Source organism: Mustelus asterias, chromosome 18 (genome assembly GCF_964213995.1).
Source record: "Mustelus asterias chromosome 18, sMusAst1.hap1.1, whole genome shotgun sequence".
NCBI lineage: Eukaryota > Metazoa > Chordata > Chondrichthyes > Carcharhiniformes > Triakidae > Mustelus > Mustelus asterias.
The window spans coordinates 7,999,321-8,024,921 of record NC_135818.1 but is presented as its reverse complement, the minus strand read 5'-3'; the positions used below and the strand labels follow the sequence as shown (position 1 = coordinate 8,024,921).

General features: G+C 43.0%; 1 protein-coding gene across 9 annotated transcripts in view; it reads left to right on the top strand.

Annotated features, from left to right (window-relative positions):
- LOC144506949 (gephyrin) overlaps nt 1-25,601 on the top strand; it is a 489,936-nt gene that overhangs the window by 76,099 nt on the left and 388,236 nt on the right. Inside the window, exon 1 of one of the 9 annotated variants that reach the window (XM_078233372.1) lies at nt 14,097-14,204. The exons of the other annotated variants lie outside the window; for them this stretch is intronic. Coding sequence (XP_078089498.1) covers nt 14,177-14,204 — 28 coding nt within the window. The 5' untranslated portion in view covers nt 14,097-14,176. Of the gene's footprint in view, nt 1-14,096; nt 14,205-25,601 lie in introns of those variants that run through there. 9 annotated transcript variants of the gene reach the window in all.

The following is a 25,601-nucleotide window of genomic DNA, read 5'->3' as shown; positions in this document are numbered from 1 at the left end:
TGCAATAGGCTAGCCTCTCCTGCCTGATCATGGTTTCATCCTGGCAGGAGTATAAGACAAATGGCCAATTTAATTATCTTTGATTGGCTTTTATCTGTTATATTCTGTGTCATTGCCAGTTGACATGTTCCAACTGTTGGATTTTTCTAGATTTTTTCAGGGAGAAATTGGACAAGGCCGAAAAATAGGCATGGGGATAGGGACATGCAACCCATGCTTGTTCCTTTTGATGTGGGCAAGACGCAAACTGCCTGCTCATTTGCATGATATTGTTGAGTAGTTGCACACCTTAGCAGGGGACGTAACATTGTGAGAAGTTATCATGAGTTAAGCTAGCCTGTGCTACTTAAAGCAGGCCCTCATCTCTCAAAGGCAAGGTGCACTTTGAATGGAACAAGTTCTGGAAATTCATCGTGATCAATTCATTGACTTTGACCTGGGAAAGACGCAGGAACGACACAACATGTCATGTTGTGGGCTCCAGTATTCTCTGATGCTGCACTGGAGGCCTTGATGACAGGAGAAGAGAGGTCCTCTATCCACAGAGGGGGGCAAGGGGAGTAAGAAACTGCAGGTCAGGGCCTGGGTGCAGTGTCAAAAGCAGCACTCTGACATCATACGAATGGTCAAGGTCAGTCAATGTATGTCAGCCAATTCAAATGGCACATTCCACTGACTGCTTCATTAACCTCAGGCATTGCTCAGTGCACCACTCTCGCACCATTCAGCCAACAACAATCTCCATCAATCTCAACTCATACCTAATATTCAGAGCTTCACCTCATGTTCAGCACTGCTGCAAGCCTCACACCCACATCTCATACCTTACACACACTGCTGATTATTTTACCATGAAAGCCACACCAACTAAACCCATTGCACCATACTCACCATAATCATAGAATGCCTACAGTGCAAAAGGAGGCTATTCGGCCCATCGAGCCTGCACTGACAACAATCCCACCCAGGCCCTATCCTTGTGACCCCACGTATTTACCTTGCTAATTTACCCTGATGCTAAGGGGCAATTTAGTGTCCCCCCACCCCCAGTGCAATAGGCTAGCCTCTCCTGTCTGATGATGGTTTCACCCCGGCAGGAGTATGAGACAAATGACCAATTTAATTATCTTTGATTGGCATTTATCTGCTACATTCTGTCATTGCTAGTTAGCATGTTCCTACTGTTGGATTTTTCTTTGGACTGTTAATCGGAGCACCTGGAGGAAACTGACGCAGACACGGGGAGAACGTGCAAACTTCACACGGACAGTCATCTGAGGCCGGAACTGAACCCAGGTCCCTGGCGCTATGAGGCAGCAGTGCTAACCACTGTGCTGTCGTGCAAGAGACATGGTGCACAATCAGAGGCAGTAGCAGCTACCTGGAGGGGGATAGGTGTGTCTGTATGTCCTCACTCTGATGGTAGTGATGTGTTTTTCATCAGTGCAGTGGCCGTGACTGAGGCTGTGGTCAGTGACAAGATCGAAGGTAACAAAAAACTGCTCAAACCAACTCCTCCTCCTTGCTTCCCACTTCCCCCTCACCATACAATAGCTGCAACTGGTAACCGGCCGACATATATTGACTGTATGGAAGTGGAATCTGACTTTAACCTGGTGTTGTTAAAACTCTTACAGTGGAATCTGATAGCAGTGAATCACCAGGCATGAACAGCCTGTAGCTAGGACAGGGGGAAATGATACCTCGGGTGCCAGCTTGCTTGAGGATAAGGCCACAAATGAGCTGTGCTGCAGAGAACTCAGATGAGCTCTTTGATGGGAGAACATAGAAAAAAAGATTGTTAGGTTTGCCCATAGAAATAAAAACAGAAAGTGCTGGAAAAAGTCAGCAGGCCGAGGCAGCCTCTGTGGAGCGAGAAACAAGAGTGAATGTTTTGAGTCCTTACGACTCTTCAGAGCGGCACAAAAATGCTTGGTGCATTGACAGGACTGCTAGAAAGCTTCCGGTCACTGCAAAATGAGGGACGCGATGGCCTAGTGGTATTATCTCTAGACTATTAATCTAGAAACTCAGCTAATGTTATGGGTTCGAATCCCACCACAGCAGATCTTCAGACATTATTGACAGGGGAATTAACTGAATCATCTTCATTCTGTCCAGGAATGGTGGTGTCACTATATACAGCCATGTATTTTCTTTCTCCAGTGCAAAGAGAGGCCAAGTTCTATATTTTGTTGTCCTGCGCAAAAAACCACATCCCACAGATTTCCACCTGCAAGCTAATGCTGCAGAGATGTTTGACTTCACAAAGAGCAGAATGCTGGCAATGCAGTTTTCTTGGCATCACATCCCGTGTTGAGTAATGAAATTCATTGTGTGGCACTGATTGACTTTACGGCCGGAGGGAAAATTGAAATTTCTTCTTACCTGGTAGCGGTTTGCTTGTTTAAACTGTGCATCAGTCATTTATGGAAATTTTCTGGGTTTGTGCTGGTGTAATGTCCTGTAATATACGCCAAAATGCATATCTGTTTGGCTTCACCTAGATCATGATTTTCCTTTCGGTTAAATGTGTTTATCATCTAAATTTAGCTCTGTTCATTTCTACATGAATCACTTGATGAAGGAGCAATGCTCTGAAAGCTCGTGATTCCAAAGAAACCTGTTGGACTTTAACCTGGTGTTGTGAGACTTCTTACTGTGCCCACCCCAGTCCAACGCTGGCATCTCCACATCATTTCGACATGGACAGAGGAGTTTTTGTTAAATAAAAGAAGTTTGTTCTTTCTTGCTATTTAAAAAAAAAAGTCTATACCGGATTTTGTATTTTTACTTGTTGTGCAGAAGTTCCTGGTCATATTTGCTATAATATGTTGTTCGTTTTTAAGCATCAAAGTTTGTTGGTTTGAAACCATGTGGCACTGCTTTCAGTGAATGAGACTAACAGACGAGGGGGGCATCCTGATGTCCATGGAGAGAGCGACCGGTCATCCTCGCAAAGCAGCGCCAGAACGCTCAGAAGCCGGGCTTACCGGCGTGTTTAGCCCCCGCCCCCCCGGTACCTGTGTAAGACTCCCAACTCTCCAAAAAAGTGCCAGTGTGGGAGGATTGCGATGCGGAGTGTGTCTGAGAGACCGACGCAGATCACTCCATTGTTCTCGCCATTGTAACACTTAGAAATGTTTTGGGAGGATTCCACCCATTAACCCTTGTTTCTCTCTCCGACGGTGCTGCCAACCTGCTGAGTATTTCCAGCACTTGCAATTCTATTAATGACTGAAGCCATCTCACTTTAGACGCTGACAGAATTTTTGCATGTCAGGAGTCAATTCCCTTTACCTCTTTGCTCAATCTTCCTGACCCCTCCAGTGAAATCAACATCTGGTTTACAGCCAAAACCTACTCCAGAATATCGCCTGATATATCAGACAACTCACTCCTCTGTACGTGTGGAAGGTTCCATTTAATATCTGCTTAATTCGATCGTTCGGTTTAACATTGTGAAAGCGTAGTGGAGCAGTATTTACTCCTGCTCAGTTTCAAAGGTGGAAAGTTCACCAATATAAGCTTAAAACTCGATAAAACTGTTGCAGGTCAGAAATTAGAGTCTGGCTCTGGGTGACACACAACCAAAAGTTTATTTATTTATTAGTCACAAGTAAGGCTTACATTAACACTGTAATGAAGTTACTGTGAAAATCCCCTAGTCGCCACACTCCGGCACCTGTTTGGGTACACTGAGGGAGAATTTAGCACGCCCAATGCACCTAACCAGTACGTCTTTCAGAATGTGGGGGGAAACCAGAGCACCCAGAGGAAACCCACGCAGACATGGGGAGAATGTGCAAACTCCACACAGATAGCGACCCAAGCCAGGAATCGAACCCAAGTCCCTGGCACTGAGGCAGCAGTGCTAACCACTGAAACCAGCGGATTGAGTTTAATGCCAACGTCACTCTGGCTTATGAAAATAGACCTTGAACAACATATTGACACTAGGTCCAAAGCATTTAATTTTTTAATCTTGATAAAGAATTGGATTCTCTTCAATGAAACAAAGAAATTAAAGCATGAATTTGCGCTGCCCGGAGCTTTCAAAATGTCACTTGTGAGCGACGGAATTTGATTTGATTTATTATCGTCACATGTATTAGTATACAGTGAAAAGTATTGTTTCTTGCGTGCTATATAGACAAAACATACTGTTCATAGAGTACGTAAGGGAGAAGGAAAGGAGAGAGTGCAGAATGTAATGTTATAGTCATAGCTAGGGTGTAGAGAAAGATCAGCTTAATATAAGGCGGTCCATTATATTAGGTCCATTCAAAAACCTGATGGCAACAGGGAAGAATCTGTTCTTGAGTCGGTTGGTTAAGTGTTCCCAGAATTTTGTATCGTTTTTCAGACGGAAGAAGGTGGAAGCTAGTATATCCGGGATGGGTGGGGTCTTCGATTACACTGGCTGCTTTTCCAAGGTTGTAACAGATTGTGAAACGTGCCCATTAAGATGATTCTGCACTGCTTGTTCATCCCACTTTCCCTATCTGATATTTTAAGTTTCATGATGTTGTAACAGCAAAAAGACATGGTGGAGTGTATGTGGGCCATCGACCATTCCCATGTATCAGGTATTAAGTGGCAAACCTGTTTGGTTGAAAAATGTTACATGCCCATTACCTTTAGGCAATGCAGTGTCAACTGATGAAATCACAATAGGGGGAAAAATCAAACTCATGTTTTGAAATGGATTTTAAGGTTTAAATGAGGGTGGCACAGTGGTTAGCACTGCTGCCTCACAGCACCAGGGACCCGGGTTTGATTCCCAGCTTGGGTCACTGTCTGTGTAGAGTCTGCACGTTCTCCCCATGTCTGCGTGGGTTTCTTCCCACAGTCCGAAAGACATGCTGGTTAGGTGCATTGGCCATGCTAAATTCTCCCTCAGTGTACCCAAACAGGTGCCAGTGTGGCGACTCAGGGAATTTCACAGTAACTTCATTGCAGTGTTAATGCAAGCCTACTTGTGACTTATAAATAAACTTTAACTTTAAATTATTTTATGCTATACACTGAAATATTTGATTTGATTTATTATTGTCACGCGTACTGAGATACAGTGAAAACTATTGTTTTGCATGTTAGCCATACAAAGCATAGCATGTGTAGCTCGCAAAAAGTTGCTACACTATCTTGAAACATAAATGTGGTGAATCCGCAGTGAGATCAGTAATACATCCCCATACTCTACACTCCCTTTGTTGGGGGGACCGGCTGCAGGTATTTTAAGCCCTTGTATCAAGATCAGGTTTTAAAGGAACGCAACCAACAGGGGAAAGAAATGAAGTTTCAAAATGAACTAAAAAATAAAGGCATCAACTTGCACAATGGATTGTTGCCCTACCTTAACCTATCAATAGAGAGACAGAGATTGCAAACATGTCAGAGACTCAGAGACCCATAGTAACATTCAAAAACTGCTTGTATGTGTTTGGCTTTTGTGGCTTGGTGTTGGCGAGGCTCCTGGACTGCCCTGGGAAATGTTCTGGTGTTAAAGGTGCTGAGGGGCGGCACGGTAGCACAGTGGTTAGCACTGCTGCTTCACAGCTCCAGGGACCTGGGTTCGATTCCCGGCTTGGGTCACTGTCTGTGTGGAGTTTGCACATTCTCCTCGTGTCTGCGTGGGTTTCCTCCGGGTGCTCCGGTTTCCTCCCACAGTCCAAAGATGTGCGGGGTAGGTTGATTGGCCATGCTAAAAATTGCCCCTTAGTGTCTTGGGATGCGTAGATTAGAGGGATTAGCGGGTAAAATATGTAGGGATATGGGGGTAGGGCCTGGGTGGGATTGTGGTCGGTGCAGACTCGATGGGCCGAATGGCCTCTTTCTGTACTGTAGGGATTCTATGATTCTATGAATAGATATTTATTGGTGGTGTTCTTCACTCAACAAAAACCAGGCAAGTATTGGGTGGAAGAATAGCAGTGGCGTAGAGCAAGGAAATCTAGACCCAGTGTTGGACAGGGTAATTCTAAATAAGGAAGGACTTGATGGATGATGGGCTGTTGTGAACGAGACTGCAAGCTGGTCAGAGGAGAAATATTTCATTATGCTGTTGTTTGCAACTGTACAATATTTGATTAAACCTTTTCCTACTAAAGTGAGTTTAATTAACATGGCTTTTGTTGTCTATTGCCTTCAGGTCACCTTCTTGGTCTTTTTTACATGAGAAAGGAACCCCAGCCTTTTTCCCTGATAGCTGTAATCTCTGGGTTTTCTTATCACCCATGTAAATCTTGTCGTGCATATTTCCCAGTGCTTCTATATCATTTTTGTAATTTGGAGGCCAGAACTATGCACTATCCTCCCTACATGTGGTCTAGCCAATGTTTAAAATAAGCTTAACACACCTTTCAGTTCAACTCCAATGCTTTGTACACATTTTTATTTTTTTCCTAACTAGTTCATTTCACCTTGAATAGGTTATACATCTGTACTGCTAAATCCCCCTTTCCTATTTATATTCTTATTTTGCCAGGATTATGTAAACTGCTTTTTGGGCAGCATGGTGGCACAGTGGTTAGCACTCCTGCCTCATAGCGCCCGGGGCCCGGATTCAATTCCAGCCTCTGGTCACTGTCCGTGTGGAGTTTGGACTTTATCCCAATGTCTGCGTGGGTTTCCTCCAGGTACTCCGGTTTCCTCCCACAGTCCAACAATATGCGGGTTAGGTTGATTGGCCATGCTTAGTGTCAGGAAGACTCGTGGGATAAATACGTGGGGTTAAGGGGATAGTGCCTGGGTGGAATTGTTGTCGATGCAGGCTCAATGTGTCAAATGGCCTCTTTCTGCACTGTAGGGATTCTGTGATTTAATGATCCTTATTTCTTATTTATATTGAAATGTATTTCCATTCCTATATCCATTCTGCAATTTGTTAATGTTTCCTTCAGTATTAACTGCACATTGCAATGTGGTGTCATGTGCAAGTGTTGATGTTGTATTTCAGTTTCCCGAGTCCAATCATTTCTGTAAATGGTGAGCAATAACGATTCCACAGCCGATCCCTATGGAACACCGTTTTCCACCTGCCAGCATCTTTCTAACCTCTGCACACTTTTTTGTTTTGAAAACAGTTTGCTTTCTCTTCTGCTGCTTGTTCCCAAAACTCCACATGCTCTGACCTTAGAGTTGCCTATGTGGTGCGTTATCAAAAATCCTTTGAAAGTCCATATATATTGCATCCACTGCATTTCCCTTGATTAATCTTTCTGTTACTCTTACAGAGAATTCAGTATTATTGGTCAAGATTGGCCTCCCCTTTTGAAATGCATGCTGAGTTAGTTCCTTTTATTATGTTTCTCTATTACATCTTTGGGTAAAAATTTCCACTGCCGACAGCAAGCTAAATGATTTCTAGTTCCTTAATTTGTTCAATCTCTAATCTTGAAGGTAGGAATAAAGTAGCATTCTACCAGGCCTCTGGCACTGTTCCCTGTCCTAGTGCCTCTGTAATATCCAAGGGTGAGTCCTCCGGATCAGGGAGAAATATGTTTTGTGTGAAGACGATGGACCATGTTCAGGGAAAGAGGAAAACTGTACATGGAGGAACTAAACAAAGCAGAATGATCGGCATGGTGACACAGTGGTTCGCACTGCAGTCTCACAGCGCCAGGGATCCAAGTTCGATTCCTGGCTTGGGTCACTGTCTGTGTGGAGTTTGCACGTTCTCCCTGTGTCTGCGAGGGTTTCCTCCGGGTGCTCCGATTTCCTCCCACAGTCCGAAAGACGTGCTGGTTAGGTGCATTGGCCTTACTAAATTCTCCCTCAGTGTACCCGAACAGGTGCCGGAGTGTGGCAGTAACTTCATTGCAGTGTTAATGTATGCTTACTTAAGTGCAATGAAGTTATATTTCTTAACGAACTGCGTATCAATTAAGTAAAACCTTTTCAGTTTCAATAAATACCAATTTCTAGTCATAAGACAGTCTGTAAGTTCTCACTTAATTTCCTGTTTTATTTCCAAAACATGCACTGTGAGGCAGTACGTACCTCCTGTAGATTTGTTTGCATAGATTTCTACAATCTCTTTGTTTAAACCTTCCTTCACTGCGCCAAGTGCCAGAACCTTCATCACCGCCCTATGTACTGTTTTCAGTCTGTAGACTAATTGTTGGTATTACTAATGCAATCTCCACTTTTAAGTAAACTCGTGTGTACCTTTTCAAGATCTTAACCTTCTGTAGAAAAAAAAAGCTTGCATTTCCATAAAGCTTTTCCAGACGTCTCAAAGCGCTTTAATAGCCACGTAAGTATTTTTAAAGTGTAGTCAATTGTTTGAATGTAGGAAATTTGGAGGAAGGAACTGAAGGCACTGTTGCTAAGTTTGCAGATGGTACAAAGATATGTAGAGGGACAGGTAGTATTGAGGAAGCATGGGGGGTGCAGAAGGACTTAGACAGGCTAGGAGAGTGGGCAAAGAAGTGGCAGATGGAATACAATGTGGAAAAGTGTGAGGTTATGCACATTGGAAGGAGGAATGGAGGCATAGAGTATTTTCTAAATGGGAAAATGCTTAGGAAATCAGAAACACAAAGGGGCTGGGAGTCATTGTTCAAGATTCTCTTAAGGTTAACATGCAGGTTCAGTCAGCAGTTAGGAAGGCAAATGCAATGTTAGCATTCATGTCGAGAGGGCTAGAATGCAAGATCAGGGATGTACTTCTGAGGCTGTATAAGGCTCTGGTCAGACCCCATTTGGAGTATTGTGAGCAATTTTGGACCCCAGATCTAAGGAAGGATGTGCTGGCCTTGGAAAGGGTCCAGAGGAGGTTCACAAGAATGATCCCTGGAATGAAGAGCTTGTTGTATGAGGAACAGTTGAGGATTCTAGGTCTGTACTCGTTGGAGTTTAGAAGGATGAGGGGGGATCTTATTGAAACTTACAGGATACTGCGAGGCTGGATAGAGTGGACGTGGAGAGGATGTTTCCACTAGTCGGAAAAACTAGAACCAGAGGGCACAACCTCAGACTAAAGGGATGATCCTTTAAAACAGAGATGAGGAGGAATTTCTTCAGCCAGAGAGTGGTGAATCTGTGGAACTCTTTGCCGCAGAAGGTTGTGGAGGCCAGGTCATTGAGTTTAAGACAGAGATAGATAGGTTCTTGATTAATAAGGGGATCAGGGGTTATGGGGAAAAGGCAGGAGAATGAGGATGTGAAAAAAAATCAGCCATGATTGAATGGCGGAGCAGACTCGATGGGCCGAATGGCCTAATTCTACTCCTATGGCTTATGGTCTTAAATGAGGCAGTCAATCTGCGCACACAAAGCTCCCACAGATAGCAATGGTGACCTATTTTTTTATGATGTTGATTGTGGGATAAATATTGAGAAAGACATTGGGGATAGATAACTACCTTGTTCTTCTTCAAAATAGTGCCAAGGGATCTTTTGCATCCACCCAAGAAGGCAGGTGGGTCCTCGTTTTAACATTTAATCTAAACTATGGCAACTCCAACAGTGCAGCCTTCCCTCACCACGGCACTGGAGCGCTATGCTTGAGTTTTGTTCTCGAATCCCGGAGTGAGACTTGAACCAGGGACCTTGCCACTCAGAGGGGAGACTGCTCTCAGCTCAGCCCAGGCTGACAGAAATGTGGATGTTTCTCCTTATTTCCCCTCTTGTTCTTTTGCCAATTGTTTTAAAGCTATAAGCTCTGTCTACGAACTCATTTGCCAGGGGAGGTAGTGTCACCCTACTTGGTCGATTAAACCCCGTCATTTTCTTAAGTACTTAGATTAAAGTTTTAAAGTTTATTAAGGGTTATGGGGATCAGGCGGGTAAGTGGTACTGATCCACGTCAGATCAGCCATGATCTTATTGAATGGCGGGGCAGGCTCGAGGGGCTAGATGGCCTACTCCTGCTCCTATTTCTTATGTTCTTATGTTCTTATGTTCTTATGTTCTTATTAGTGTCACAAGTAGGTTTACATTAACACTGCAATGAAGTTACTGTGAAAATCCCCCAGTCGCCACACTCCGGTGCCTGTTCGGGTACACTGAGAGAGAATCTAGCATGGCCAATGCACCTAACCAGCAGGTCTTTTGGACTGTGGGAGGAAACCAGAGCACCCGGAGGAAACCCACGCAGACGGGGGAGAGCATGCAGACTCCACACAGTCACCCAAGCCGGGAATCGAACCTGGCTTTCAGGCGCTGTGAGGCAACAGTGCTAACCACTGTGCCACCGATTAGGTTCCCTCTTAACCTGCTCTGATCTAAGAAGATCCCCGCTTCTCCTGTTTCTCCACATGACTGATGTCTGTCATCCCTGAAATCATCCTGTACTCTCTCCAATACCATTCTTAAAAGGTGGTGCCCAGAATTGTATGCAGTTTTCCTGTTGAGCCCAACCAGAGATTTGTAAAGGTTTCACCTGATTGTTTAGGTATTCGGTGTCCCTATTTACAAAGCCTAGTATCTCATATGTGTTCCTAATTGCATGGTTAACTCTGTTCTCGTACGCGCTGCTCTCCTACCACCATACAGCCAATCTTATGACACTGCCCTTCCATCTTGTTTCTCCCAAAATGCGTCACCTCACACTTGTCCATATTATCTGCTGTGAGTTTGCCAGTTCACCAGGCTGTCTTATGTCCTCCTGAAGTCTGCTATTATCCTGTTTATTATTTACTATATTAACAAGCTTTGCATTGTCTGTAACCTTCAAAGTTGTGCCTCCTGTACCCAAGCCCATGGCATTTATATATGATAAGAAAACAATGATTCTCTTAGCTACCCCTGAGGGACCTCACTACGTACTTCTACCCAGTCAGAAAAGCATCCGTTCACCACTGCTCTCTACCTCCTATCCCTTAGAGTCTAAGGCTTAAACAATTTCATATGAGTTGCTTTTAATACCTTATGCTTTTCAAAATAAGTATGTTAGGAGGTACCTTATCAAATGCCTTTTGGATAAACAATTTCTGCTGTGCTACCATCATAGAATCCATAGTCCAAAGATGTGTGGGTTAGGTGGATTGGCCATGCTAAATTGCCTCTTGGTGTCTGAGAGACTAGCTGGGGTAAATTTATAGGGTTATGGGGATAGGTCCTGGGTGGGATTGTAGTTGATGCAGACTTGATGGGACGAATGGCCTCCTTCTGCAATGTATGATTCTATGATACTCCATACAGTGCAGAAGGAGGCCATTCAGTTCATCGAGTCTGCACCAACCCATTCCCAGGCGTACCCTTATTTAACCCGCCAATCCCCCTAACCTACACATCTTTGACACTAAGGGCCAATTTAGCATGGCTAATCCAGCTAACCTGCACATCATTGGACTATGGGAGGAAACCAGAGCACTCGGAGGAAACATGGGGAGAACGTGCAAACATCACACAGTCACCCAAGGCCAGAATTGGACCCGGGTCCCTCGCGCTGTGAGGCAACAGTGCTAACCACTGTGCCACCATCAGCATCAAAAAAATTCAATTGGGCTAACCAGACAATATTTTCCTTTAATAAGTCTGTGCTCTCTGACCTTGCTAACCCATTCTCCTCCTCTTGAGAATTAATGTTGTCTTTTGTCAATGCTGTCTAATGGTTTTCCCACCACTGATATCCATAAAAGCAAAATACTGCGGATGCTGGAATCTGAAACCAAAAGAGAAAACGCTGGAAAATCTCAGAAGTCTGGCAGCACCTGTAAGGAGAGAAAAGAGCTGATGTTTCGAGTGCAGATGACCCTTTGTCAAAGCCATTGGATGTTATCCAATTGGATGTAGTTACCTGGTTTACCCCCTCTCTCCTTAGTGTCGTGAGAAGTGAGAGAAGCTGCCAGACTTTATTTTTGTGAATCAGTTTTCTTAAAGGCAATAAGCTTTATGGATTGCTGGGGGAAATCTCAGCATTAAGTGCAATCATTTTTTTGGACCTCCTGCATTCATGCAATGAGTGACTAATGCAAGTGAACACTTGAGAATTATAATTTTAGAGGCAAATCAAAGACCTCATTCATAGGCAGGTATTTCATTAAGCAGCTAGCCTATTAACTGAGTCAAAACTGACATTAACATACCTGGTGTTTACAGCAAAATATCAGCAAGTAAACTTGTTTGTATTCAATGGAAACACCAGGTAATAGAAATTTAGTAATACTAGAATACAAAAGCAGGGGTGTACAGCTGATAGGACTCTGGTCAGACCGCATTTGGAGTATTGTAAGCAAATTTTGGGCCCCTATCTAAGGAAGGATGTACTGGCCCTGGAGAGGGTCCAGAGGAGGTTCACAAGAATGATCCCAGGAATGAAAAGCTTGACATATGAGGAGCGTCTGAGGACTCTGGGTCTGTACTCGATGGAGCTTAGAAGGAAGAGGGGGGATTTCACTGAAACTTACAGAATACTGAAAGGCCTGAATAGAGTGGACGTGGGGCAGATGTTTCCATTAGTAGGAGAGACAAGGATCTGAGGGCACGGCCTCAGAGTAAAGGGACGACCCTTTAGAACCGAGATGAGGAGGAATTTCTTCAGCCAGAGGCCACCTAAAATACAAAAAATAAATTGGAAGTGTTTCCTCTATTTAAAAGCTTAGAAATGAGAGTAAAATGCCTGATTATCTCAAACATTTTTAGTTTAAAAAAAAAATCAATACAATATTTTCCTGTGTCTATTATAGTATTGTGGAGGCCAAGTTACTGAGTATACAGAGATAGATAGGTTCTTGATTGGTAAGGGGAACAGAGGTTACAGGGAAAAGGCAGGAGAATGGGGTTGAGAAACATATCAGCCATGATTGAATGATGTGGAGATACCGGCGTTGGACTGGGGTAGGCACAGTAAGTAGTCTCTCAACACCAGGTTAAAGTCCAACAGGTTTATTTGGTAGCACGAGCTTTTGGAGTGCCGCTCCTTCATCAGGTGAATTTCAACAACTTTAGTTTAATGCTTCATCTCATGAAGGAGCGGTGCTCCGAAAGCTCGTGCTACCAAATAAACCTGTTGGACTTTAACCTGGTGTTGTGAGACTTCTTACTATGATTGAATGATGGAGCAGATGCGATGGGCCGAATGGCCTATTTCTGTTCCTATATCTTATGGTCACCTACAGTTATTTCTTTTCTCACAATAGCAGTTGTGAAACCTAGTAAATGCTAATATTGGAGAAACATTGACTATGGAGTCATTTTGAGATGTATTCCTACATAAATAGGGAATATGTAAATCCAGTATCGATCAAGATGGAGGAGGGAGTATTCTACAGACAATTTAGTTTAATGCTTAGCTCGGGGTGAGGCTTGACATTTCCTGCATTGCAAGCCTTTTTCCTTTGAAACCTAATCATAAAGACCCCATTTCTAACTTTGATTATTTAAAAAATAATTTAAGTGTAGATTGCGTATCAGATTAGCACTGCTGCCTCACAGCGCCAAGGACCCGGGTTCGATTCCCGGCTTGGGTCACTGTCTGTACGAAGTCTGCACATTCTCCCCATGTCTGCGTGGGCTTCCTCTAGATCAGTGGTTCCCAAAGGGTGCGGCGCGCCACACTGGTGCGGCGAGAGAGGATGGCAAGTGTGGCGGGAAGATTCAAAGACAATCAAAGAAACATTTAAACATGGTTTAAACAAGCATTGTTTTATACTTTCTGGATGTCCCATGATCATATTATAAAGTAGTTGTGTTCTATGTTATGAATCAAGCACTGCTAGGAGTTGTTTTTTTTTGTTTTTGATTGTATTTCTTATCAATAAAAAATTCGGTGTGGCACGAGTAAATTTTTATTCCGAAAGTGCAGCCCAGTGAAAAAAGTTTGGGAACCACTGCTCTAGATGCTCTGGTTTCTTCCCACAGTCCGAAAGACATGCTGGTTAGATGCATTGGCCTTGATAAATTCTCCCTCAGTGTACCCGAACAGGCACCGGAGTGTGGCAACTAGGCGATTTTCACAGTAACTTCATTGCAATATTAATGTAAGCCTACTTGTGACACTGATAAATAAACTTTAAACTGATGGTATTGAATACAGAAATAATCCCTCCTCTTGTCAACCTCCATACTTTTCGCCTCCCTTCAACTTTGAGGGGTTAATTGCTTGTTTTACTTTTCGTCTGTTTAAATTCTTGCAGAGGTCATGCCAAGCACCAAAGTGGGTCAAAATCCAATGTGTATTTAAGAGAAAATTTTCACATAACTGGGACCTTGTGCCTTCTCCAAAATGCAATGTGAATTTCATAAAGAGACAGGTGATTTATTTTTTAAATCCTCACAGCGATCAAAGTGTTTATCTATACGCTGGGATTGAATTACAATATACTGCAAGAATGGGGAAAGCATTGGTTATTTACCAATTAAATTTCACCCCAGTCTCATCACTGGAGCTATCAGTTCTTGAATTAAATTTGCGAAGGATTATGGATTTATTTAAGCATTTCTGTGAAGCGGTCTGTGTGTATTTTGAAGATGGCTCCAATAGGAAATTAAGTATATTTTTATTCTTTAAATGGGAAATTGTGTCCAACTCACTTTGTGTGAAGAAGTAATGGATTAGTCATATGGAAATGGAGCTTATCTAATTCACTCATCCATTTGATGATGTTCTGCATTTTAACATTCCAGCAGCATAATGTAATTCTACAAAATGGATGGCAATCCTAATTATTGAAGTTGCTCCTTCAGGTTTTTAGTAATGAATACGCTTTCATTATACAACTGATGCTGGAGAAATAAATGGACTAATAATAAAAACATAACTTCTCCATTTGAGTCTCGTCACATGATTGCATTTCACTCAATGACATTTGAGATATTAGCCTTGGGCTGTGATGAAAAAAATATTGTGCATGTTTTATTAATTTCTCTCAAATGTAATTCAGTTGTCAGGTGCCAGGATAAAAATAGAAGTTGCTACTTGATATTTTTGGGGATTCTGAAAGTGTTTATTTTAATCTGCTGAGGACTTGTTCCTTATTAAATGATGGCTGTCAAATCTGTTTTTGTAAGCAAGACCTAAGTTGATAAAGTATTGAAGGATAGTGGCATTCTACATATTGTTTGTATGATCGTATAATACAAGGTTTCCTTTTCTGAAACACAGTGGTAAAAGGCTGGAGAAAATTAGATCATGTATTTTGGAATAGAAGTATCCATGTCCAGCTTGTAGGGCAACATCGATTTTGCTGCGGTTTAAAGAAATGTACAATTCAGACTGTCTGTTTAGATAAAAATTTAATTTCTGTTTTCCTCACACTAGCCTTAGCAAGCTCAGGCGTCTGATCATGTCAGCCGTGCCTTGGAGTGGGTGGAAGGCAACAGCTCTGCTAGCAAGGCTGGGGGAATTTTATTTCCAGTTTCTAAGAGTTTGACTTCTATTCTTGAACTAGCGGGAAGCAATTCCGACCGTCTGCATAGGAAGGATAATGGAACCACAGTTTGCCTGCAGCAAGTTGCTTGGTGATGACGCAGTGTCTGTGTTTGGGGTCTTGCCCTTGATATTTTCTCGGTTCACTACTTTCTCAGTCTTCAAATGACGGGGATTGCTACCAAGGAAACTGCACTCCGCAAAATTCAGGGACATTTGCTATTCCACATTAAATTCCAATATTGTAAGGTGATGCTGAGATATTGGCTTGGATCTTGTGGTTGTAATGACTGCATGATTACCAGTGTTGGTCATTGCTACCCTTGGAACTGCAGCAACTTGTGACATCAACACGTGTGCAGTTAAATGTAGAAATCCAATGGTTGCTATTAATGAGATTCTCTTTTTCTCCACTTTGTGGTCTGTTATCTTTAGAAATCACTGAATTGACAAGAAGGTCCCCTTTAATGCTATAATATTGCTGTCACAAACCTTTGAAAATGTTATAGTTTAAGTTTATTTATTAATGTCACAAGTAGGCTTACATTAACACTGCAATGAAGTTACTGTGAAAATGCCCGAGTCGCCACATTCCGGCACCTGTTTGGGTACACTGAGGGAGAATTTAGCACGGCCAATGCACCTAACTTGCACATTTTTTGGACTAAGAGGGGAAGCCGGAGCACCCAGAGGAAACCCACGCAGACACGGGGAGTCTGCACAGATTCCTGTGGCAGGTGGGACGGGAAATTTCCACCCATAATCTCAGACAGTCTAGAAGGAAGATGGCGTGGCACAAAGACTGAATAGTTTCAGGTCTGGGACCTATATTTGTCGCAGCCAGATTAGTGGAATAAAACACCTTCTCTGCCTCCGAGGCATCGAAGTTGGCCGATTAAATTCAGATTTAATTCAGGGCCACAGCACAGATAATTTGAGATGCGGTATACACACATTTGTCTACATGGATGTTCAAGTGATGGGTAGGAATAAGAGAGACATGTAGTTCAATGGTACACACTATATTGTATAAATGTGTAGTGTTTGACCTAACAGATTTAGAACATAGAACATAGAACATTACAGCGCAGAACAGGCCCTTCGGCCCACGATGTTGTATATTGTATAAATGTGTAGTGTTTGACCTAACAGATTTAGAACATAGAACATAGAACATTACAGCGCAGAACAGGCCCTTCGGCCCACGATGTTTATCTACTGTCCTTGCAATTTCATAAACACTGGAGCAGTCCGACAATTGAACGCTGCACGGAATATTTTTCTGCTGCAATTTATGGAAGTAATTTATGGAAATTAATGAATTAATGCTAAACAAAATGGAGATGTAAGGTAGATGAGTTTCAAATTTTGTATGATTACCTCTGGGAGACCAAGTAGAAATTATGCAGCACTCTGCGTTTGAAGATGTAAGTGGGAGTTCATGTTACATTGGATTGTGCCTGGGTACCCTTTTCTCTTTGTATGTTTTCCTATAAACTAAGGAAGCCAAACAGAGGCTGGTGTGGTCAGAGGTCAGTAGCATACTGTCAGTTGTTGCTCTGAGGTTTGAGTTGTTGGACAGTATGTCTAAAGTCTCATGCAGTACCTAATCTTTGCTAAAATGGATTTTGACGCTGGATATGCGGGTGCCATGAATGGAAAATAATCTGTTTCCGAGCAAGTTGCTGAGGACAAAATGTCATCTCGGCCTCTCCCCCACAATAAACTTACTTGCCACAAATTAAATGACCCTTGGCTGCTATGGTGTTCACGACCTTCACACGGCAGTAGGTTTTGGTAAATCAGTGGTATAAAGGTAAAGTCGCCATAGTCCCAGATGTCCATAGGCTGACTGGTGGTGATTTAACCTGAGGATCACCATGCCTCAGGTGGGGGGTAAGGTTGAGAAGGTGGGGCCTTCATGAATAGGCTCAGCTAGTACGGGAATTGAACCCCGCGCTGTTGGCGTTGCTCTGCATCACTAACCAGTTGTTCAGCCAACTGACCTAAACAGACCCCATAAATCAGTGGTATAAACTTTATTCAGAACCCATGGTTGTCTTCACTGCTCAGTAATTGTGTGGCGTTGATGTAGTTTCATTTTTTTATTTGTTCTTGGGACATAGGCGTCACTGGGCTGGCCAGCCTTTATTGCCCATCCGCAGTCGCCCTTGAACTGAGTGGCTTGCTCGGCCATTTCAGAGGGCATTTCAGAGGCCACTGCTGTGGCTCTGGAGTCACATGTAGGCCAGACCAGGCAAGGATGGCAGATTTCCATCCCTAAAGGACATTAGTGAACCAGATAAGTTTTCCTGACAATCGACAATGATTTCATGGTCATCATTTGATTCTTAATTCCAGATATTTTTACTGAGTTCAAATTGCACCATCTGTCGTGGTGGGATTCAAACCCGGGTCCCCAGAACATTAGCTGAGTTTCTGGATTAATAGTCTAGCGATAATATCACTGGGCCATCGCCTCCCCATTTGCGGATTTTCAGGTCTCTTCTGGACTTTGTGTGGCACATTCCTGCTTTCAATATGGATGGAATACATGGCTAGATTTCCATGATCAATCCTAGTGACCCCGTTAAAATTGTTCCGATAACGATCAATATTTGGAAAATTTAATGGATGCGAAATGAAATGAACCGGAACAAAACTGGATTCATCTTATTGATTTGCAGCCTGATTTCTTTTTTCCTTGAAGGCTTTCAGAGTTTTGAGTTTAGAATCCTGATTTGTCCATTTCATTCTTAGTTTTGTGTTTAATTCGTAAGTGATTAAATGATGACATTCAGGTATTGACTTGAAAGTGGCACTGAACCTGATAGAAGGAAAGAACTGAATCAATATAGACACTAAATACTGCATCACATCAGATTTCAAACCTCTGCCTATACTAATGGTGAGAACTCAGCTTACCGCACCAGTAGCTTCTCTGAGGTCTGATTATTTCAACATTGAAATGATCATTGCCCATTGAAACAACAATAAATTAACATTTTGATTTTGATTTGATTTGTCGTTATCACATGTATTAGTATACAGTGAAAAGTATTGTTTCTTGCGCTATACAGACCAAGCATACTGTTCATAGAGAAAGAAAGGAGAGAATGCAGAATGCAGTGTTACAGTCATAGCTAGGGTGTAGGGAAAAATCAACTTAATGCGAGTTAGGTCCATTCAAAAGTCTGATGGCAGCAGGGAAGAAGCTGTTCTTGAGTTGGTTGGTACGTGACCTCAGACTTTTGTATCTTTTTCCTGATGGAAGAAGGTAGAAGAGAGAATGTCCAGGGTGCGTGGGGTCCTTAAATATGCTGGCTGCTTTTCCGAGGCAGCGGGAATGGTCACAGAAGAATAAACTATCTTATTGATGCTTTCTTTGGCACAAAACTAATCTTTACCGTGAGATCATCTTTTTAACAATCAGCACTGCCAAACACATTTCTGTCTTTTGCACACTCCTGCACCATTCTTTGGGATTGAAGAATAGGCAGGTGATCTTGCAGTACTCATCCAGAGGTGGTTACGAGAAGTGTGTGGCCTGGGATGATTTAAATGGGAAGGCAGCAATCGGACAATATGTACACCACCTCTCCTTAATGCCACAGTCAAGATTAAGCAGCGGATCGCCTGGAGAATTGGAAGTGTTGAGCTTCATCAGATTTGCGTGATAAGATTCTCTTAATGTGAGAAGTTAAATACACTAATTGTCGTGTGGAGTGTGGCAGATACCCTGAAACAGAATCTGCTGCTGAACTTAATTTGCCTGATAATTGTGTTTCAAGAAGGTTTGACTTACTCGTAAGATCCTGAAGAAGCAACCTCAAGACTTGTTCAGCCACAGTGAAAAAGGAGTTAGAAAGTGTTATGTCCTCCAGAAAGAGATTTGGTCTGTGATTAGCAACTTAAAAGCCCACCTAGTCTTTTCTACCAATCCTGAATTTCATATGATTTGATTTATTATTGTCACATGCATTAGGATACAATGAAAAATATTTTTTCTTGTGTGCTATACAGACCGAGCATACCGTTCATAGAGTACATAGGGGAGAAGGAGAGGGTGCACAACATAGTGTTATAGTTACAGCTAGGGTGTAGAGAAAGATCACCTTAATATAAGGTAAGTCCATTCAAAAGTCTGACAGCAGCAGGGAAGAAGCTATTCTTGAGTCAGTTGGTATGTGACCTCAGACTTTTGTAAATTTCTCCCGATGGGAGAAGGTTGAAGAGAGAATGTCCGGGGTGAGTGGGGTCCTTGATTATGTTGGCTGCTTTTCCAAGGCAGCTGGAAGTGTAGGCACAGTAAGTGGATGGGAGGCTGATTTGCGTGATGGACTGGGCTTTGTTCACAACTCTTTGTAGTTTCTTGCTGTCTTGGTCAGAGCAGGAATAGGAAATGTAGCAGTAAAGAGGGATAAGTATAGAATTTTGTGATTTCCTTCATGAATGGGGCTTTGATTTTCCATCACAATAATGCTGAGCTTAATGGCACCTTTAAATGCAGAAATGGAAAGGTTGATCTCTGAGTTTTGCCGGTTTGCTGTTAACTTCATAAATGTGGCATCGCGCCCTTTGTCTCACGATTGAAATATGATAACAGCAATAATTTAATTTGGATATTGACAGACAGGTAAAGATAATCTGGTACACCCAGCCTAACACAATTGTCATGCCTTGTATGTCACAACATATACACACCCTGCTCCACCCAAAGCCATTGGTCTCCTGGGAGAAACAAAAAAGATGTGGAAAAATTCCTCTCCTGGCAGAACAATGAGTGGAAACCCCGTTGATTAGACCTGCTTGTTTAAGTGCGGTGATATTCTGTGCAAGTTGCAGAAGTGCGAGCTGATCAAGTCACAGAGAGAGGGAAACTGGGCTTCTGGGACCCGATTGAACAGGGCAAGCAACTTAGGAAAGCTTTAAAAGAAATCGGATTGAAAGACTGAAGAATGAACGGGGAAGGAAGTGTAAATTAGAGTGGGTGAATTCATTGTCAAACCAGGTACAAAAAGAGAAATAAGGAAAAGATAGATTTGAGAAAAAAAAGAGACAAAGGAAAAGTATACATTTTTTATTTTAAGTGTTACATTGTTAAAATCTTCCAATCAGACTCCATGTGAGATTATATTTCAGCGCCCGAAGGCAACAAAATTGGTCCAAAGGGGTCGGTCTGATCCTAAATTCCGTGAAGTATCAACCTTCAGTGCATGAAGAGGAGTGAAGTTACTGTGTTGATGTTGTAAATATTAAACTAAACCTGCAATAGGTTATGCATTGCCCATTTCAATCTAAGTTACGTTTTGGTAAGTGTTAATTACTAAAATACTATTAACACTTCGGGCGTTGAAAAATAATCTCACATGGAGTCTGATTGGAAGATTTTAACAATGTAACACTTAAAATAAAAAATGTATACTTTTCCTTTCTGTCTCTTTTTTCTCAAATCTTTCTTTTCCTTATTTTTCTTTTTGTACCTGGTTTGACAATGAATTGATCCACTCTAATTTACACTTCCTTCCCCATTCATTCTTCAGTCTTTCAATCCGATTTCTTTTTAAAGGTTTCCTAAGTTGCTTGCCCTGTTCAATCAGGTCCCAGAAGCCTGGTTTTCCCTCTCTCTCTGACTTTATCAGCTCGCACTTGTGCAACTTGCACAGAATATCACTACGCTTAAACAAGCAGGTCTAATCAATGGGGTTTCCACTCATTGTCCTGTTGGCCCTGTGTGCTGTTATGTTAAAAAGGCATGAAAATAAATCAAAACTGTAGGCATCAAAACTTTATTCACTTTTGCCAGTTTAGAATGGACATCGGCTGAACTACAAAATGGCTGCTACAGGCCTCATGACTCAGAGATTTGGCGATTTGTCCTAGAAACTGCGAACCGAAATGACAAGAACAATAGAGCTTCATTCTTTAAGTTACAAAGCCAATGCTCAGAGTAGACAGGGCAAACCCAAATCCATTCCTTGTTTGCTCCAAAAAACCAAATTCAAAATCCAATTGAATCCAATTCAAGGTCCCCACAAGAGAGACAAACAAGATGCAAGCTGACAAGATAAGGCACTGCACCCCATCTTGGGCTTGATGTTAACCAAAAGACTGAGAAACAAAAGAGCTCCCACCCTCATCATTGTGGAATCTCACTCCACATTGTAAGGCCACATTATAGTCACAAAACTAGACAATTAACATGATCTGATTTCCACCCCCACCCAAGCTGGAACGTTAACAAAAATAGGGACGTTGAAACTCACCACACCTGCGGAAGTGTAACAGCCACCATTTCACCCCTAGGGAAAACGATAGATTTTGGCCAGAAGCAGAGAAGCTCTTTGTAAAGCTGCAGTTAACTCGTTAACGGGCCATGTCACATGACCCCATGTTTCTAGCCTTTTGGATCGTTTTAATATTACATTTCTCACCTCACAGCACAGACTGCTACTTTAACACCAACTGGAAAGAATTCCAGCAGCTTTCAGCTGACCAAGCAGCCGGTTATAATCTCTCAACTCCTCACATCCTCAGTGATCCTGCAAAGCATCGAGCAGTTGCACATGATGGGATCATATCACACAAATTGGGATAATTCCTATACTTTGTCTCAGTGACATTCTTAATCCTTGTTTGATCACAGCTAAGCAAGTTTTTGTTTGAAGTTAATCGCCGAACAATTGTTTTCTTAAGTTTAGATCTTGTATTTCTTTGATCTCGCATTGTTTCCTCCCACTTGAGCTACGATGCAACTAAACCTGCGGCACGGTGGCACAGTGATTAGCACTGCTGCCTCACAGCACCAGGGACCCGGGTTCAATTCCCAGCTTGGGTCACTGTCTGTGCAGAGTGCGCACGTTCTCCCCGTATCTGCATGGGTTTCCTCCGGGTTCTCTGGTTTCCTCCCACAATCTGAAAGACGTGCTGGTTAGGTGCATTGGCTATGCTAAATTCTCCCTCAGTGTACCCGAACAGGTGCCGGAGTGTGGCGACTAGGGGATTTTCACAGTAACTTCATTGCAGCGTTAATGTAAGCCTACTTGTGATTATAATAAATAAACTTTAAACTTAAATTCCTGCATTTCTGTCAGGCAGGGTTTTCTCTAACTCTGGAATCAAATCCCAGTATGACAGCCACACAAAAATCCCTCAGGCAGATTACGCCAGACCATTTGGGATTTGGACGCAGCATGGAGTCTAACCCCTGTGCTGTATTAAACTCAAATTAACAAGTGCTCAAGTGATCTATTGTTTCTCGTGGAGCTTTGATAAACCTAAGCACGTTTAAAAAAAAATGTTTGTCATTGAGGGCATTCGTGCCTACATTCTCAAAGCATCCAGTCGTTATCAGCTACAGAGCACAGCTTGACCATGAGTTTGTGCTTTCATCCATGTAATACATACCTTGAATCGATTATGTAGATCTAACAGCGACATAACTGAAGTGCAGACTGCAGTGCTTATTGTACTGTGACAAACCTCTCTAAACTTTTGCTTTCTGGTTGTCTGTATTTCCTTTTGACGGGACACTTTGATTTTCAATTTGCAAATCATAAAAATCAGCTTCACATTTGTCACATCGTCAGCTTTTCCCATTAAATTCCTGTGTCACAACTGGGTACAATTGTGGTTCTTTTATCATTGTTATCCATAATTGTGAATCATCCTCTTTTCTATCTCTCCCCCCCCCCCCTTTAATGCATATGTATGTGTGTGGATGGGAACACACCCTCTCCCCTCCCCTCCCCGCGTGTTTGAATGAATAATTCCCTTAGAAACATGCATAGAAACATACATAGAAAATGGAAGCAGGAGTAGGCCATTCGGCCCTTCGAGCCTGCTCCGCCATTCATTTTGATCATGGCTGATCATCAAATTCTGATCATCCTGATTCCCCCCCTTCCCCTTCCCCCATATCCCTTGATCCCTTTAGTCTCAAGAGCAATATCTAATTTCTTCTTGAAATCACACAATGTTTTGGCCTCAACTACTTTCTGTGGTAGTGAATTCCACACATTCACCACTCTCTGAAATAATTTCTCCGCACCTCAATCCTAAAAGGTTTATTTTGATCATAGAATTGTACGGTGCAGAGGTAGCTCATTCCACCCATCTTGTGGGAGCCGCTGCATTGAAAGATCTGTTGGTGCCACTCCCTTCTTTTCCCAGTAGTCGAGCACATATATCCTTTTGGTTTTTGTTTGTTTTAAGTTTGATGCTCTTGTCAATATCCTGGGGCTTACCATTGACCAGAAGCTGAACTGGTCCAGCCGTATAAATACTGTGGCTTCCAGAGAAAGAAGTCTAACAACACCAGGTTAAAGTCCAACAGGTTTATTTGGTAGCAAATGCCACTAGCTTTCGGAGCGACACGCTCCGAAAGCTAGTGGCATTTGCTACCAAATAAACCCGTTGGACTGTAACCTGGTGTTGTTAGACTTCTTACTGTGTTTACCCCAGTCCAACGCCGGCATCTCCACATCATGGCTACCAGAGTAGGTCAGAGGCTAGGAATACTGCAAAGAGTAACTCACCTCCGGGCTCCCCAAAGCCTGTCCACCATCTTGATGGTTTGAGTTAGAAGGAGAGGCTGGATAGACTGTGACTTTTTTTTTCTGGAGTGTAAGAAGGCTGAGGGGTTATCTTATAGAGGTCTATAAAATAATGAGGGGCATAGATCAGCGAGATAGTCAATATCTTTTCCCAAAGGTCGGGGAGTCTAAAACTAGAGGGCATAGGTTTAAGGTGAAAGGGGAGAGATACAAAAGGATCCAGAGGGGCAATTTTTTCACAGAGGATGGTGAGTGTCTGGAATGAGCTGCCAGAGGTAGTAGTAGAGGTGGGTACAATTTTGTCTTTTAAAAAGCATTTAGACAGTTACATGGATAAGATGGCTATAGAGGGATATGGGCAAAATGCGGGCAATTGGGACTAGCTTAGGAGTTTAAAAAAAGGGAGGCATGGACAAGTTGGGCCGAAGGGCCTGTTTTCATGCTGTAACTCTCTATGACTCTACCAAGTAGGAAAATAAAGGCTGAAAATTTCCTGTCCCGCTCGCCAGGGGCATGACAAAACTCGGCGGACCTTTTAAAGACCTGTTGAGCGTGGGCGGGAATTTCTGTTCTTGGGGCGCACGCAGCCGGAAAACTCCGCCCAAAGTTCCTGACACCAAAGCACGTGAAGGGGTATTACTGAATAGAAGATGTTGCTCATTGAGGAAATTCGACAAAAGTCCAAAGATGTGCGGGTTAGGTGGATTGGCCATGCTAAATTGACCCTTAGTGTCAGGGGGATTAGCTAGGGTAAATACATGGGGTTTAGGGGATAGGCCTGGGTGGGATTGTGGTCGGTGCAGACGCGATGGGCCGAATGGCCTCCTTCTGCACTGTAGGAATCTATGATTTATATCTACGAGGCACAAGTCCGGAGAGATCTGTCTGGACGAGTGCAGCCCCACCAACACTCAAGAAGCTCGACACCATCCAGAGCAAAGCTGCCCCCTTGATCGCAACCCCTCCACCACCTTAAACATTCACTCCCTCCACCACTGACTGCTTATCATCTACAATGACAAGGGCATCAGATGCATGGGAACGCCACCATCTGCAAGTTCCTCTTCAAGCCACACGCCTGACTTGAAACTGCATTGCCCGTGGCATGGGGCAGCACAGAATGAACCCAGCTCCCTGGAGCTGTGAGGCAGCAGTGCTAACCAGCAGTGGTTAGCACTGCTGCCTCACAGCTCCAGGGAGCTGGGTTCATTCTGGCCTCGGGTTACTGTCTGTGTGGAATTTGCATGTTCTCCCCATGTCTGTGCAGGTTTCCTCCAGGTGCTCCGGTTTCCTACCATACCTTAAAGATGTGCGGGTTAGGTTGATTGGCAATACTGAATTGTCCATTGCCCCTTAGTGTCAGGGGGATTAGCAGGCTAAATACAGGAGGTTATAGGGATAGGATGTAGGTGGGATTGTTGTCAGTGCAGACTCGATGGGCCTAATGGCCTCCTTTTGCACTGTAGGGATTCTATGATGGTGTGATTGCTTTTCCTTCACTGGCGCTGGGTCAAAATCCTTGAACTACCTCCCTAATAGCACCCTGGGCGTACCATACCACATAGACTGCAGCAAGTCGAGAAGGCAGCTCACCACCACCTTCTCGAGGACAATTAGGATGGGCAAGAAAACCTGGCCAAACCAGCGATGCCCACATCCTGTGGATGAGTAAATATTTAAAAAATCTAACCCTTGTAGTGAATGGTGCGTTGAGGTTCGGGAAAATG